Here is a 14,598-nt window from a genome sequence, read left to right as displayed (position 1 = left end):
AAGAAAACCAATTTGAAATTTGCAACCACTATAAATGTTCTGGATTTTCATAGACAAAATATACATGCAAATGGAGTGATTTACATTCTAGCAAAATCTAGAAATTTAATCGATCATCTGCATAATCTTCTATACCATACTCTTGCATTATAAATCCTCCACTACCTTCGCCAATATCGAATTCAACGTCTTCAAGTTCATAAGGATCAGACAGTTTTGGTAATGATGGAACCTTTGCCTCATTTACTATTTTCATGATATCTTCCTCACTTTGCAAAATATCATCATAAGTATTGGTTGATGCAAACCCAAGGTCCCTTGGCAAATTTTTCCGAAACCAAGGATGGTTCTTAATCTCCGGGATTGTTATCCTCTGCATGTTAAGAAGCCATGTCATTTGTAGTCCTAACTAGTATGTATTGCTTTTTGCAAATGCATGTGAATATCAATGAGTTTTATAGAATGCGAAATGTTAAAATATGACTTTACCCACTTTTTTAATACAGTTCATATTGTGGTTGGTATATTTAAAAAGTATTTAGCTGAAGGAGAAAATCAAATTAAACAATTTATATCATGTTTTTTTGAGCTTCTAGATGGACCAAAAAAGTCTATGCACATTCAGCATGTTTCTGAGGCTGTTTTAGAATCAAATCTCTAGATGTGGAACAAAATCCTGTTAATAAAAATTTTACCTTGTGAAAATTCTCATTTGTCTATTTCTTTGGGCCCAAAATAAGTATAGAGAAAGTCTCTTACCTTCACCGGATTAACCACTAAAATCCTTGCAAGTATATTGCGACATTCAGATGATATTCGAACATACTCCGGGATTGTATATTGTGCTTTCATAATCCGCTAGTTTTGTATTAAATGTGGTACACTTAAGTTACAATTAATGAAAAGAAATAAAAAAAGAAAAAGAAAATAAAGGTTAATAATCTCATAAATGTATTTGACTACTTACAGTAATGCTTTTTCTGAAATTATTAGGATCTAGAGGGTCTTCAAATGGATAGGATCCAACCAACATAACATAAAGTGTCACGCCGCATGACCAAACATCAGCAATCTGCAATAATTTTTGGCCACATTAAATTCAAAACTTCTTAACAGTCTTTATTTCACTTTCAGAATAATGTTTTCAGCCTTCTTTCTTTTCATAAATGGCATTGTATTATATTGATGTATAGCAAAAAAAGACTTATAGAAGTGCAGATACTAGGGTCACATCATCACTACAAAGAACAAAAAAGAAAGAAGCCAAGACCAACTCATAACTCATAGAGCACACTTGAATTTTCCGATGGGCAACTCTTCACATATAATGCTTATGTGCCATTAATATTCTTTGTTCACAATACAGTCAAATGCTTCTTTGGGTTCTTAATTAATGCTTTGTTGGCAACATTTGGTTATATGCTTCTTGGTAAATTTTCTCATGTATATATATTAGAGCTTACCTTTCCATTATACCCTTTTCGCAATAGGACTTCAGGGGCAATATAAGCAGGTGTTCCCACTGCTGAATTTGGTTGTGAATGTCGCATTGATGACTGCAAAAGAGAAGTCCAATGAGCATCAGTTATATATATTATATATATATGTATGTATGTATAGACCGTTAACCATACACACACACACACACACACACATGTATATATATTGGATAAACTACTAAGGAAAACCACTAAGTATATATTAATTTTAGATTTTTTTGGACTTGGAACAAAAAAAATCACCTTGGAGTAACCAAAGTCACAAATTTTGATCCGTGGTGCTTGGCTTCCATCGAGTAATATGTTTTCTAGCTTTAAGTCTCGATGACAGATTCTCTGGTCACATAAAAAAATGAAATTTGAGTATTTAATTAATGCTCAAAAGAACATCAATTAGCTTTATTAACCAAACTACCAAATATATAAAAAAACAATTAGAGCACATGTAATATGCAAAACCATTACTAGCTATGATAACAAGCACCAAAATACAATACCATATCATGGCAATAATTGACTCCCATAATTAGCTGCTGAAAATAGTATCTTGCCTATACATGCAACAAACGAGATTAACATTTAACAATAGATCAAATGTGTTAGCATTAATTTGTTTTGAAGAAGTTTTATATAATGACAAACCTCATCTTCTGTGAACCGGCCAGAATTACAAATTTTCTGAAATAACTCTCCACCAGCTGCATACTCCATGACAATTGCTAAATGTGTTGGTGTAAGAAATACCTGAACTTTCCATTTTAAGGAATGTTTTTTAAGGGATTTGCTAGATCAAAAAATTAATCAATGGTAACTGCATCTCTCAAAAGAAAAATTCACCTCTTTAAAGCGGATTATATTTGCATGTCGCAAGGACCGATGATTGATAATCTCTCTGTGAACATTCTCATCAATCTTAACAAAAACAAAAGAAAAAATGATATCCACTTTACCTTATCAATCTTATAAAAGAAAAACAAGAAAAGTTCCAACTTTGCAATGCATCTATATCCAAGTATATATTGACTACATAGATTGCATCAATGTATCACCTTGGGGCCACGGCAAAGATATTTAACCGCAACAAGTTCATGTGTTCTCTTATTTCGCATCAAATGAGCAACACCGAAGTTGCCTGAACCTATCTCTTTAACCTCTTCGTAATTCTCCATTGAAAGATCTCTTTTGAAATAAAAGCAATAACAAAGAAGTAGTTCAGTTTGGTGTCCAGAGGAGAGTAGCGTATGCATAGATTGAGGATGGGTGATTTATATGCATAGATTGTTCATTCTATTGAAATCCCAAAATTATGGCTCGAAAGATTTTCTTCTTCATCTAAGAGATTCTTCTTCTTCTTATCTTGGCTTCCTGAGGACTATAATACAGCTACCTCTCTTTTTCTAACGAATTTGAAAGCAATACAAATAAGTTTTCTTCTTAGAACTTTGTAGGATTGTTTCCATTAATGAGCTTGACATCGAGAAATTAGTGAACAAATCCATTCCAATCTCTTCTCTGATTAGGAAAACTGATATAAACTTCAAACAAAACACTGTCTCTCGAACAAGAAGATCAATATGCTATTATTAAAGAGTCCACGATGAAGAAAGTGCTTGTTTTGATAGAATTGATAGAAAAGGTCATATCATATTAATATTTCTAAGATCCCTAAATGAATAGATAATTTACACTTAGAAAGTGGTTCTTCAGATTAAGAATCCTCAATAATAATGAAAATTACTCTAAAAAGGGAAATCTACTCATAAGATACATACTTACAGATTGCCTTTTTATACTTTCTTAGGTTTTCTCTCAGGTTTCACATAACCACTCTTGTTGATCTTTGGACGCGGTCTCTCTCTGAGACAAGCTGATATATCAGAATTAGAAATTCAATTAAATTATTATCATCATCAAAATAGCTGAACAAATTGATAACGATAGTAACATAAATGTTAAGACTAACCACATATGAGTGTTGACTTAACTTAAGCCTCTTTGATTGATCTCTACTCTGCGCCAAGGGAAGAAAATAGAGAAAGTTTAAAAATACTGTATTAAGCCTAGAAAGTTAACTATTAATTACACAGCATTAAGGCTATAAAAAAGACTGTTAGGCACACTGTATGCATGTTAGACAAAATCCTAATCCTTCTTGATTAATTACACTGTATTAAGAATAAAAAAGATAACTACAAATTAGACTGCTTTAAACAATTTAAGTATTCATTATTCTTATATAAATGCTAAACAATCAACTAATCCCCTCAATGAATCCCGTTCAAGCAGAAAATTCTTAATTATATAAGCCTAATCCTCCTTCATTTTATGTCACTAAACAGAGGAAAGATACTAGATAAACAGCAAAAACAGAGGAAACATACTATATAAGCAGAGCGGAGACAGAGAATAGAATGGAGCCAAAACACAATAAAACAGAGGCAAACACATAGAAGAAGAAGAAGAAGAAGAAGAAGAAGAAGAAGAACAGGGTCAAAGACAGAGATGGCATACCTGGATGATAAAAGAATAAATGGGAGAGCTTGCAAGAGGTGAGAAGATCAGAAAACAAACACATATACTGTTCTTTTCCACCTTCCATCCTTCTTCTTTTTTGTCCTTCTCTCTCTCTCTCTCTTCTTTAAAAGGAAGAGGTGGGTCACACATACACACACCACCCGTTCTTCTTCTTCTTCTTCTTCTTCTTCTTCTTCCCTCCTCTTTATTGTTCGTCTTTCTTCTTTTTAGGGTTAGAGTTTCTATTGGATGAAATGCCATAGCTAAGCGACATATGCTGCTTATTTTGATGTTGACATGAGAGCATATGCCTTCTTTACTTCTTCTTCTTCTTTCTAGAAGACACAAAGCAACACACCATTCATCGTCACCATCTTCATCATCAGCAGCAGCATCCTCATCATCATCAGTAGCAGCACACAAAACATTGAAAAAAAACAGGCTGCTTTGTCCTTCTCATGTTTTGGTCCCCATCCATCCATACATACATACATACATATACTTATCATACATACATACACACATAGCAATACATACATACATACATACATACACACACACATAGCAATACATACATACATACACACATAGCAATACAAACATACATACACACATAGCAATACATACATACATACATACACACATAGCAATACATACATGATACATACATACATACACACATAGCAATACATACATACATACATACACACATAGCAATACATACATGATACATACATTCAGACATAGCAATACATACATACATACATACACACATAGCAATACATACATGATACATACATACATACACACATAGCAATACATACATACATACACACATAGCAATACATACATGATACATACATTCAGACATAGCAATACATACATACATACATACACACACAGCAATACATACATGATACATACATTCAGGCATAGCAATACATACATACTGTATTATACATAGTATGCACCATACGTGAATTCGCATTCGAGTATGGTAAACACCCAATAAGTATGGTATTTAATAAGTATGGTAAATACCATACTTCTGTATTCATTATTTATTACAAGGTAAATTTTTTTAAAGGTAAGAAAGTTAAGGTAAAAAATGTATAAAAAAAACATAAGAATGTTTTGATAACACACGCATTCTTTTTCATTCGTATGAAAACGAATGTTTGCCTATGCATTTGAGTATATTATGTACTATGCATATATACATACATACATACATACATGTATACACACATATAAATACAAATATACATACATATATATATATACATTCATGCGTACGTATCCATCTACATGTGTGTGTTGCTATATATGTGCACCTGTGCGAGGCGATATGATCATCCATGTCAGTGTTTTTTCCAGCCGAGTTATTTAGTCTACTCGTCGGATTGAAGCTTTTCTCTGGGGACAACCATTCATCTTCGATTCGAGTTTCCTCATCGCATGCTCTTGAATTGATAGAGCCACATGCGTGTGATGTCGGCAAACAACATGATTGGATGGGACCCCAGTGTCTATGATGTCAAAAAAAATTCAATCTTGCAAATCTACCGATTCGTGTTTTTGACCATCTTTGTGATGTTTATGGGTGTGTTTGCTTATGCTACGGTATGTATAGGTTTATACAAGTTGATTTGGTTCTCCATTTTTTAGCTACATTTATTTTTGTTTGTTTTCGATTTGACGTTTTTTCTAGGGATGTCGTGTACTTGGGTTTCCTAATCGCACGCTCTTGAATGGGCGGAGTCACATGTGTGTAATGCCAACAAATAGCATGTTTGGATGACATTCACGTGTTTATAATGTCAAGAAATAACATTGTTGGACGGAATATAATGTGTAATGTTGACAAATAGCACGTTTGGTTGGTGCAAAAGCCTACAAACTAGATACAGTGCTAACCCTTTTAGTCAAGTAATTGACCATTGTTTTTTGTATCGTGCTTACAATAGTGTGTAGTTCTAGTCACCAAAGAAACAACTTGATGCATTTATATCTAGAATGAAATATTTTTCTACGCCATAAGCATTTTTAACCTTGACGCGATGACCTCACTCACCTCTCACAAATGCTATAGATGGGGAACTTTGTATGTTTTTTTGTACATTGGAAACAGTGCAATTGATGGCCATCCTTCTCAACTTGCTAGTGATGTAAAACTACATATATGGCTTGCTACCTTCGGATAAAAGGATTTCAAGGGCTTGTTTAATGCTAATATAAGGATATTTTGAAATCATTCCAAAGAAAAATGAAGGCGTAAGTATTTAGGGTTTTCTCTAAACAATCATTTTAATGCTCTTAAGGGCATCTATGTGGGCAATACAATACAATTGGTTTATGGAATCATTGCTTGGAGATATAAGAAAAACATGAAGCCACAAACTTCTACCAAGATAAGTAAGAACATTGCCTAATGTCAACTGTCACGTCCTATTTGGTAGAGCTCAAAATGGATAGACATAAATTAATTTTAAAGATATATAATATATAATATCATGAACATTTCATCATCACAACACAATACAAATGGTGCATTGGTGTAATTTTAGCCTAGGAAAATGAATGTGATATGATTACAATAACAAATATTCCCGAAGGCCTCTTGCATTTTATCCTATATTCCCCTGGTTCTATTTTTCGATTCCCATGGGTTAATGATATGAGTCAACACCATACCAACTCTATTATTTTCTTCACACATCCACAAAAGCATAAAAGCTTATCACTTTCTCTCCTACTACCTTCAAACTTTTGATGTAACTCAAATTCGGAAAACTCTTGAGGTTATGGCTCTTTATTAACCTGTCTTTCTTTACTATGTACAAATGCCATTGAGTAAAAGATTGATCAATTTCCCATGAATGGGCTCAAATCATCATTATGCAACTTGTTTCGATTATTTATAGATAATGTGATGAAGGGAGTATGGTTCAAGTCACTTTCTTGTTCATCCATGAATGATCGTTGTCGTCATCCTTCCAAAATAATCAATGCCTTTTCATCCTCACTCTATAGAGAACACTTTTGTTAATAGTTGATCTCTATGCCTAAGTGTCAGAATGAAATGCACGCTCTTGAAAACGATGAATGTCAATATACGACTTACAAAGCCTCCTTATTAGAATCCTGAAAATGCCAGTGGAATTTTCTTGTGTGGCTCATTAGTCAAAAGAGATGTCAAGTAAAAGGACAAACATGTCGTAAAAAGTAGTGAAGAGATCATATAAAGCATGAAAAAGTCTTCATCTATCTTACATCCATACACTTTTACATGAATATAGAATTGTGTTTCGAGAAGATATCGATAAATTATAATTAATGGAAAAACATCTTATAATCTTTTGAAAGTTGTGCTTAAAATATTGTCCACATAAATCAATTGTTTATGGTATATTACAAGCGAGGGCATTACAAATACTAACGTCGAAGTAATGCCTTTTTATCAAGATAATGTTTTTAGCCACAAGGTGAGGTGTAAACATTAACAAGAAGAATCTTATTTGGATGTTAAATTTCAATAGTTTTGTCTTTTGAGCACCTCAATTTGATTCTTATGATTAGGAAAATGATCACATTCATGTCATGGATTTTGTATAAATAATTAGGTATTATCTATCACTGATTTTTTAAGCCATAATAATTTGTATTATGTATACCTAATTTGATGACTAATATTACTAAAAAATGTTCTCTTTAAAAAGTACTTGCATTAAGATTACAATACAACGAACAAAACTATTTGATGTTCTACTTACCGAATATTCGTTGGAACCAAATCTCACTTGACATGTATTATTAATTTACTGATACTAGTTTAATCGCCGTATCTGAGCTCGAGTCTTGACTAGATCTACATGCTTGAAGTAATTTCACTTGACAATGTTTGTGTCATCAATCTACACACAGTTGAAGCATAATATTGCACCATCTAGTTTTGATATATCAACTTTCAAGTTTAATGTGTCTCTAGTGTTCCTTGTAACACACCCCTTCAATTGAGGGCATTAACCTCTTCAATTTAAGTCCATTGTATGCATATGTGTATGGAAACTTTCCTAAATCTAGGATAGAAAAATATTTGCTTCAACCAACAATCTCTCAATTATTGGACAAATTCAAATGCATCCTCTGCTCATCTTGGGATAGTTGCCCTTGATATTTGATTTACTTGTTTGTCCTAGTGAATAGATCACTTCAATTTTGAATTTTTAACAACATGTAAAATCTATTAGCCCTATTTAAGGTACGACAATCATTATTGATCAAGATTTAAGAGTTAACACCACAAAGGGACAATGAATTACTTAACATTTCGGCAAGTGTGAAATGGTGAGAAGGTCAAATGGTGTATAAAATTGTGTAAAAATAGGGAAATATACATGCACTTCAAGAAGCCATTGAACTAATTAATTATTATGATGGTGTTGGTTAGTTGACCAATGAATACATAATTAAAGTTGAAAGGTGGGATAATGACCTACCAACGACTAAAGAAAAGTTGCATGAAGGTTGCACAATTATAAAAACAATAGTGACAACAAGAATAACAACATCCAATAATAGAAAGCGGTTATCATCTCAATCTCAAATTGTATATGGTGTGTAATATATCTCGTCTTGTTTTCATCTTATATTTGTGTTTGTAAGTGTTCAAATTACTTGGTGTAAGGGTTCTATTTGGTGCATGTAACATTAAGATGTTGTCCTTAGGTAGCTTTCTTCCTTACAATCAGGTTTTGGTTAAATGCAAGATGTGCATAGAGAGGTATGGGATAAAAGGACTAAGTGAAGGTGTTCAAGGTAGAATGATACTTACATGATCCTCATCTTACTTGTGGAGTAGAAAAGCATTTGGACATCTAAGAGTGCCAACTTTTTCGGGACTTGGAGATCAAATATTCCTTGGCAAGGTAGAATGACATACTTATCCAACACTCACTACATCGAGAAAAAAGGTCGACGACACTTGGTGATCATGATGAGGCTTCTTAGAACATATGTCACGAATGTGGGTCGTCGATCTTGAGGAGGATGGAGCAATGGGCACGATTTTGGCTCAAACTGAACTGAATCCATAGGCCATGGTTTAACAATTTATTGGTTCCCAAAAAATTAACGGTTTGGTTTGGTTTGGATTTTAGAATAAACGGTTCGGTTCAGTTCTAAAACTCGGGTTTATAGGTTTTTGGTTAACATTTTTTTACCTTAATAGTTTATTAATTTAATGGTTTTTTATTGATTTAATAAATTTAACTTAAATGCTTATTTAATTTAATGTATTTTTATTTATTTAACAATTTAATTAGTTTGACTTAAATGGTTAGGTTTAAATTTTTTATTAAATGGTTCAGTTCGGTTTCACCTTTTTCCTAAATGGTTTGGTTTTACTTTTTCTTAAATGGTTTGGTTTCAATACTTCAGAGTTTATAAATGGTTTGGTTTGATTTTTGTTTGATATAAACGGTTTGGTTTCGGTTAAGTTCGGTTTCTTTGCATTGAAACTGAACTGAACCATGCCCATTGCTAAGAGGATGCACACCATCCCCCCTTGCTTGGGCCATTTGGAGATCCCTCACCATCTTTGTAAGCTTATCTACGGTTGAACTCCCAGCTAGTCCTTATAGAACGTTCATTGTTGACCCTTGCCCCTTGTTTACTTGATCCCTCCTTTCCATTGCAATGGTGTTCTTGGTGTTATTGTAGGTGTCTCTTCCTATTGGAGCTTAGACACTTGACGAAGCACAATAATATGATTGTCGTGGCTGTTCAAAGCAACTCCATGCTTTTTTTATGGTGGCCCAATCCATTGTGAGTCCGTCAAACATTCACAAACTTAAGGAATAATCCTATCAGGTGTTGAGAGACACAAAATCACTTCCTGAGCTCTTGAAAAGTTAATAATGATATAAACGAAGGTGTAGAGTTCAAGTCCAATTTGGCGCAGAAAGGAACCTATCCCTTTTCATATATTATGGAAGAGGACTGGGTGAGCATTAAATGTGCCTGGTGGTGCCTCTCTCACTTTAACAAGGGGAGAGGAGGTGCTTATTTTGGTGTTTGATTTTTGGCATTTTGGAGATCCTTTTTTTAAAAGGGTTTCTTCAGATTATTTCCTACTTGGAGTTTAGAGTGGGGAATGTGAATGAGAGAGTGGAGTTGGATCACCTCTCGTTTGATCTCCTCGTTATCTTCTTCTCATCTTGTTTTATCTAGACCCCCATTGAGCCATCATAACATGTTGCCGTGTTGTAGGGAAGGAACGATATTTGGCTAGTAGTCGTGGAAGAGAGCTCAAAATTTCACGAAAACACATAAACAAGAGGTGGTGTTTGCCATTGGTTGTGGGTGAAGAAGCTTTGTCAATACCACAAAGCTCAAATCCTCATCGTTAGCTCAACCGAACTATACCTTCATAGCTACGATTTCAAATATTTCTTATAGTCACTATTGCGATTATTCACAATGACATTGCAAACCCTATTTTATAAAAGGATTATCGATTGTAAACACTTAGGGGATTTTGGACCTAATAAAGGTTTAAATTTTAATGTGTTGAAGTTAATCTTGTGTTAACCTATTGAGAATCCATAAAGTTTTTGCAAGTTCTCTCGCTCAGAAACATGACATGGTGATTATAAGTCCTATTCTAGAACTGTAAGATAAACATCACGAAGATGTTTTATGGAATACAGCGGTGGTGAGAGAGTGCTTGGTTGCATGAAAGGAAATACAAGAGCATCCGGTATCTGACACTGCCTATGGAAATATTTTTGCAGTAAATAATTTGCTATGGCCATTAGAATTGGCTTGCTTTTGGGCTGAATGGAGCAAAGATAGTGTTGTGTAAAGGTGTCCCTCCTTGCGGGGGAGTCGACTGAAAAGTCGACTTAAGAGTCGGCTGGTCAAAATCGGTTGAGAAGCCGAAAATAGTCGGATTACCGAATTTGGCCGAAGTCGGTCAGAGAGCAAAAGAATGGTCGGTTTGCCGAAGAACCGAATCGGGGGTCAATTGACCGAATTCGGTGAGAAAGCCGAATTCGTACTCAATCAAATGGACACATATACATATACATATGCCTTCTTACATATAAAGTAAAAACGACCTAGTATATATATATGCTACCAGGCCTGGCAGTATATATGTATGAGGGAAAAACGAGTTGTATGTATGCGTAACTCTGAGAACGACTGATTTTTCTACACAGTAGTGGCTGTGTAAGAGTATACGTACTCAGAAGCTAAGAGAGAAGAAAAGAAGAGAGAATCAAAAGAGAAACAGAGAGTGAAAGACAGAGAAGCTTGGGAAGCTTCAAAAGGAATAGACGTCTATGTGCTAGGGTTTGGATGCGGTCGGCTAAAATCGTGGTTTCAGCACACTCCCATACCAAATCAGGTTTTATTGTTCTGATTGTATTCCGTAATTGCTCATAGTGAAATTTCCTATTCCCGTGGTTTTTCCCTGAAATCAGGGTTTTCCACGTAAATCGTGTGTTCTTCATTTTCTGTTTGGGTCTAAGTTTGATTTCTGATTTTTTGTCTGAGTGAAATTCTATCAAACTGGTATCAGAGCCTAGGTTCTAGATGGATGGGGGTAATAGAGTCGGAGTGGAGAATTCTAAATAGGAAGGCAGTGGCGACTATGAGACAATGTGTAGACATTAGTGTTCTACAACATGTAGCGAGTGACACCAATGCCTTCGAACTATGGCATAAACTTTCTGCCCTCTATGAAAGGAAAAATGCCTTAAATAATACCTTCTTGATAAGGAAGATAGTGAGACTGAAGTACATAGATGGGGAGAGCATTGTAGAGCATATCAATGCGTTTATGGGACTAGTGAATCAGTTAGCCTCATCAAAGTTCCCATTAGATGACTGTATGCAGGCCACACTATTGATATGTACTCTCCCAGATAGTTGGGAAAACTTAATAGTAACACTCAACACTTCATGTAAAGAAGACAACTTATCTTTACAAGTAGTAAAGACGAGTATTTTAAATGAAGAGACAAGAAGAAAAGACAAAAATGTCCTGTCTCAGTCGGAAGCTAATGTGACCCAAGAATTTAGTCGAGGTAGAAGAGAGCATAGAAGCCCAGAAAATGAAGATAGGTTTTATGGAAGGTCAAAGTCTAGAGGAAGACCTACATGCTTTTATTGTGGGAAGCCCGGTCACTTCCAAAAGAATTGTCGACATCTTAGAAAGGACAAAGGCATGGCTAACGAGGTCGAACCCAAAAAATTTTCTGATGATAAAAATACCTCAACCATTGCAACTAGTGAGGAAGAGATGTTATTCATCTGTGAACAAGATAGCGTGAATCTTGTAAATGATGAGTGCTCATGGGTAGTGGATTCCGGTGCATCTTTTCACCTAACTCCCAAAAGAGAATGTTTTTCATCTTACACAACCGGTGACTACGGCCATGTAAGGATGGGAAATGACGGTGAATGCAAGATTGTGGGCATAGGAACTATGTGTTTGCTAACATCTACTGGTTGCAGGATGATATTGAAGGATGTACGCCATGTTCCGGATGTCAGATTGAATCTGATATCGGCTGGACGGCTAGATGATGACGGGTACAGTGGTGGCTTCCGAAATGGTACATGGAAGTTCTGTAAGGGGAACCTGATTGTGGCTTGAGCCCAAAAATAGAACACATTGTATGTAATGTATGCGAAGTTGTGTCGAGAGGAAGCAAATGTAGTGGCTGGCTCAGATGGTGAGTTATGGCATAAAAGGCTTGGACACATGAGTGAAAGGGGAATGCATATCCTTGTGGAAAAGGATTTCCTACCAGAGGTGAAAGGAATACATTTGGAAAAGTGTGTGGATTGCCTGGCTGGAAAGCAAAATAGAACAACTTTTCACTCTAGGCCTCTAATGAGGAGAGAGCATGCCTTAGAGTTGGTTCACACCGATGTATGTTATGTTGATGCCCCATCTCATCGTTGTTGTGAAGATCCGTCACTACGCGCGGATCGTGAGGCGGAACCGCCGGGGTTCTGAACCAGAAGGATTTAGAGTCGTTTGGCGAGAAAGTACTTAAGAAAGATTGGGAAAGAGAGAAGATGAGATTACACGATTGCTTTGATAACGAATTTCTTCTTCTTAATTTTCATAAAAAAAAAACCGTGTTTTTCTCCTCCCCCTTCCCTCTTTTATAGATGCTCTCATGCATATGATGCATGTGAGGGTACAAGACATGCATAAATTGCATGTTTGCCATTTGGCGCTTAAGTATTACATGTGGTGCATGCTAACCATGTCACTCATTTTAGCACTCATGGATGAGAATTTACATGTAAAAGTACAATGATAGAAATATAATTTCAACTAAATATTATGGCTTAATGGTAAGCCATTTGACTCTTAACTTGGAGGTGCAAGGTTCGAATCCATACTTGCCCTCCTTGTATATGTAAATATGTATATATTTTTATATATTTATTTTATCTAGTCGCCGGTTCGCCGGATACCGTTGCCGGATGCCGGATGCCGCCGCCGGATACCGGTGCCGCCGCCGGATGCCAACGCCGGGTACCGGTGCCGCATGCCGCCATCGGATTGCGGTCGGATGCCATCGGATCACTGGCTCCATCGCCGGTCCGGTTTTGGTTGGCCAAAACCCTTTACGAGTAGCTAGCCACCTCCAGTCTAAGTTCAAGTTACCTTGAACTCTCTATGCTCCACACATAGACACAAAGATATTATCTTTTGCTCCTCCTTATATATGATGAGAGACGTATTTGTCGTGCCTATGTGGGATATCTCACAATTTTCTCTTTTCTTTTCACAAACTTTATACCCTCATATCTTGACATTTAGTTGTCCATTTCTCGTGTAATAAAGTGCATTCGAAACCTCCATCATTTTGTACTTAGATATTAAAAATGTTATCTTCACAATTATTGTATTACATGATTCATACTCGATTTTGTACGTTTTATGGGATTTTCACACTATTGCCGAAAATCTTCACGACATCCACCCCCACCAAACCGCACGTCCTCCGGTACGTGCCAAGAAGAGAAGAAGTGAGATTTCGGCTACGATGATCAATTAGATTTGTCCATGTCTTCATTTTCATCCGGCCTATTATGTTCATCGTTGAGGTAATCGAGGTCAGGATCCTTGTCTTGTCTTTTCTTGAAAAGCTTTACTCTTTTTCCCGCAATGGGTACGGCCAACCTTGATTCGTCTAGTTCCGCAAGGTGGTATGTGGCATTATCGTTGGCACTTGTCACCACATACGGCCTGAACCATCTTCTTGCGAACTTCCTTGTTGTACTGTGTTGATTGTCAAGGGTGCTGTCGTAAACCAAAACCCAATCCCCTTCTTCAATCTTCTTGGGACGAAGTCGATGTGTGTTGTCGAACCGAACTTTGTTCTTTACTCGGGCTGCCTTCATCATCTTTCGCGCTTTTCCTAAATCTTCAGGTCTTCTTTCAAGTTGCCTTATCCGCGCCGCTAATAACTCTTCTCGGCTCATCTCGTTCTCCCACGGTATCGCTACCCATGAGGTGATCGTTCTTTCGATGGGCATAATCGGCTTTTGTCCA

General features: G+C 35.9%; 1 protein-coding gene across 2 annotated transcripts; it reads right to left on the bottom strand.

The window, feature by feature from the left end:
- Window positions 1-61: 61 nt before the first annotated feature.
- On the bottom strand, window positions 62-3,800 carry LOC147859966 (serine/threonine-protein kinase SAPK3-like). Of its 2 annotated transcripts, none has more exons than XM_087324487.1 (11): window positions 3,466-3,800; window positions 3,268-3,366; window positions 2,549-2,678; window positions 2,337-2,411; window positions 2,142-2,243; window positions 1,997-2,050; window positions 1,743-1,835; window positions 1,464-1,556; window positions 968-1,072; window positions 760-858; window positions 62-373 (listed from the first exon to the last, which is right to left on the bottom strand). In XM_087324487.1, the coding sequence occupies exons 3-11, from the start codon at window positions 2,666-2,668 to the stop codon at window positions 98-100; spliced, it is 1,017 nt and encodes a 338-aa protein (XP_087180613.1). In that variant the 5' UTR covers window positions 2,669-2,678; window positions 3,268-3,366; window positions 3,466-3,800; the 3' UTR covers window positions 62-97. The 2 variants fall into 2 exon arrangements, with proteins under 2 accessions (XP_087180613.1, XP_087180614.1); XM_087324488.1 differs by having other exon boundaries at window positions 2,142-2,248; window positions 3,276-3,366.
- Window positions 3,801-14,598: the final 10,798 nt, after the last annotated feature.

The sequence above is a fragment of the Azolla caroliniana genome, unplaced genomic scaffold (assembly GCF_043228905.1).
Source record: "Azolla caroliniana isolate FFs.n. ecotype wild unplaced genomic scaffold, voAzoCaro1.0.p SCAF_9, whole genome shotgun sequence".
In the NCBI taxonomy this organism is placed as follows: domain Eukaryota; kingdom Viridiplantae; phylum Streptophyta; class Polypodiopsida; order Salviniales; family Salviniaceae; genus Azolla; species Azolla caroliniana.
Note: the sequence above shows the minus strand (reverse complement) of the source record. Positions and strands in the feature narration are given on the sequence as shown.

Coding starts and splice junctions, on each gene's coding strand:
- LOC147859966 (XM_087324487.1), bottom strand. CDS start 2,668: ATGGAGAATTACGAAGAGGTTAAAGAGATAGGTTCAGGCAACTTCGGT. Junction 2,412..2,548: donor ATCTTTGCCGTGGCCCCAAG/GTGATACATTGA, acceptor GTTTTTGTTAAG/ATTGATGAGAATGTTCACAG. Junction 1,557..1,742: donor GTGACTTTGGTTACTCCAAG/GTGATTTTTTTT, acceptor TCTCTTTTGCAG/TCATCAATGCGACATTCACA.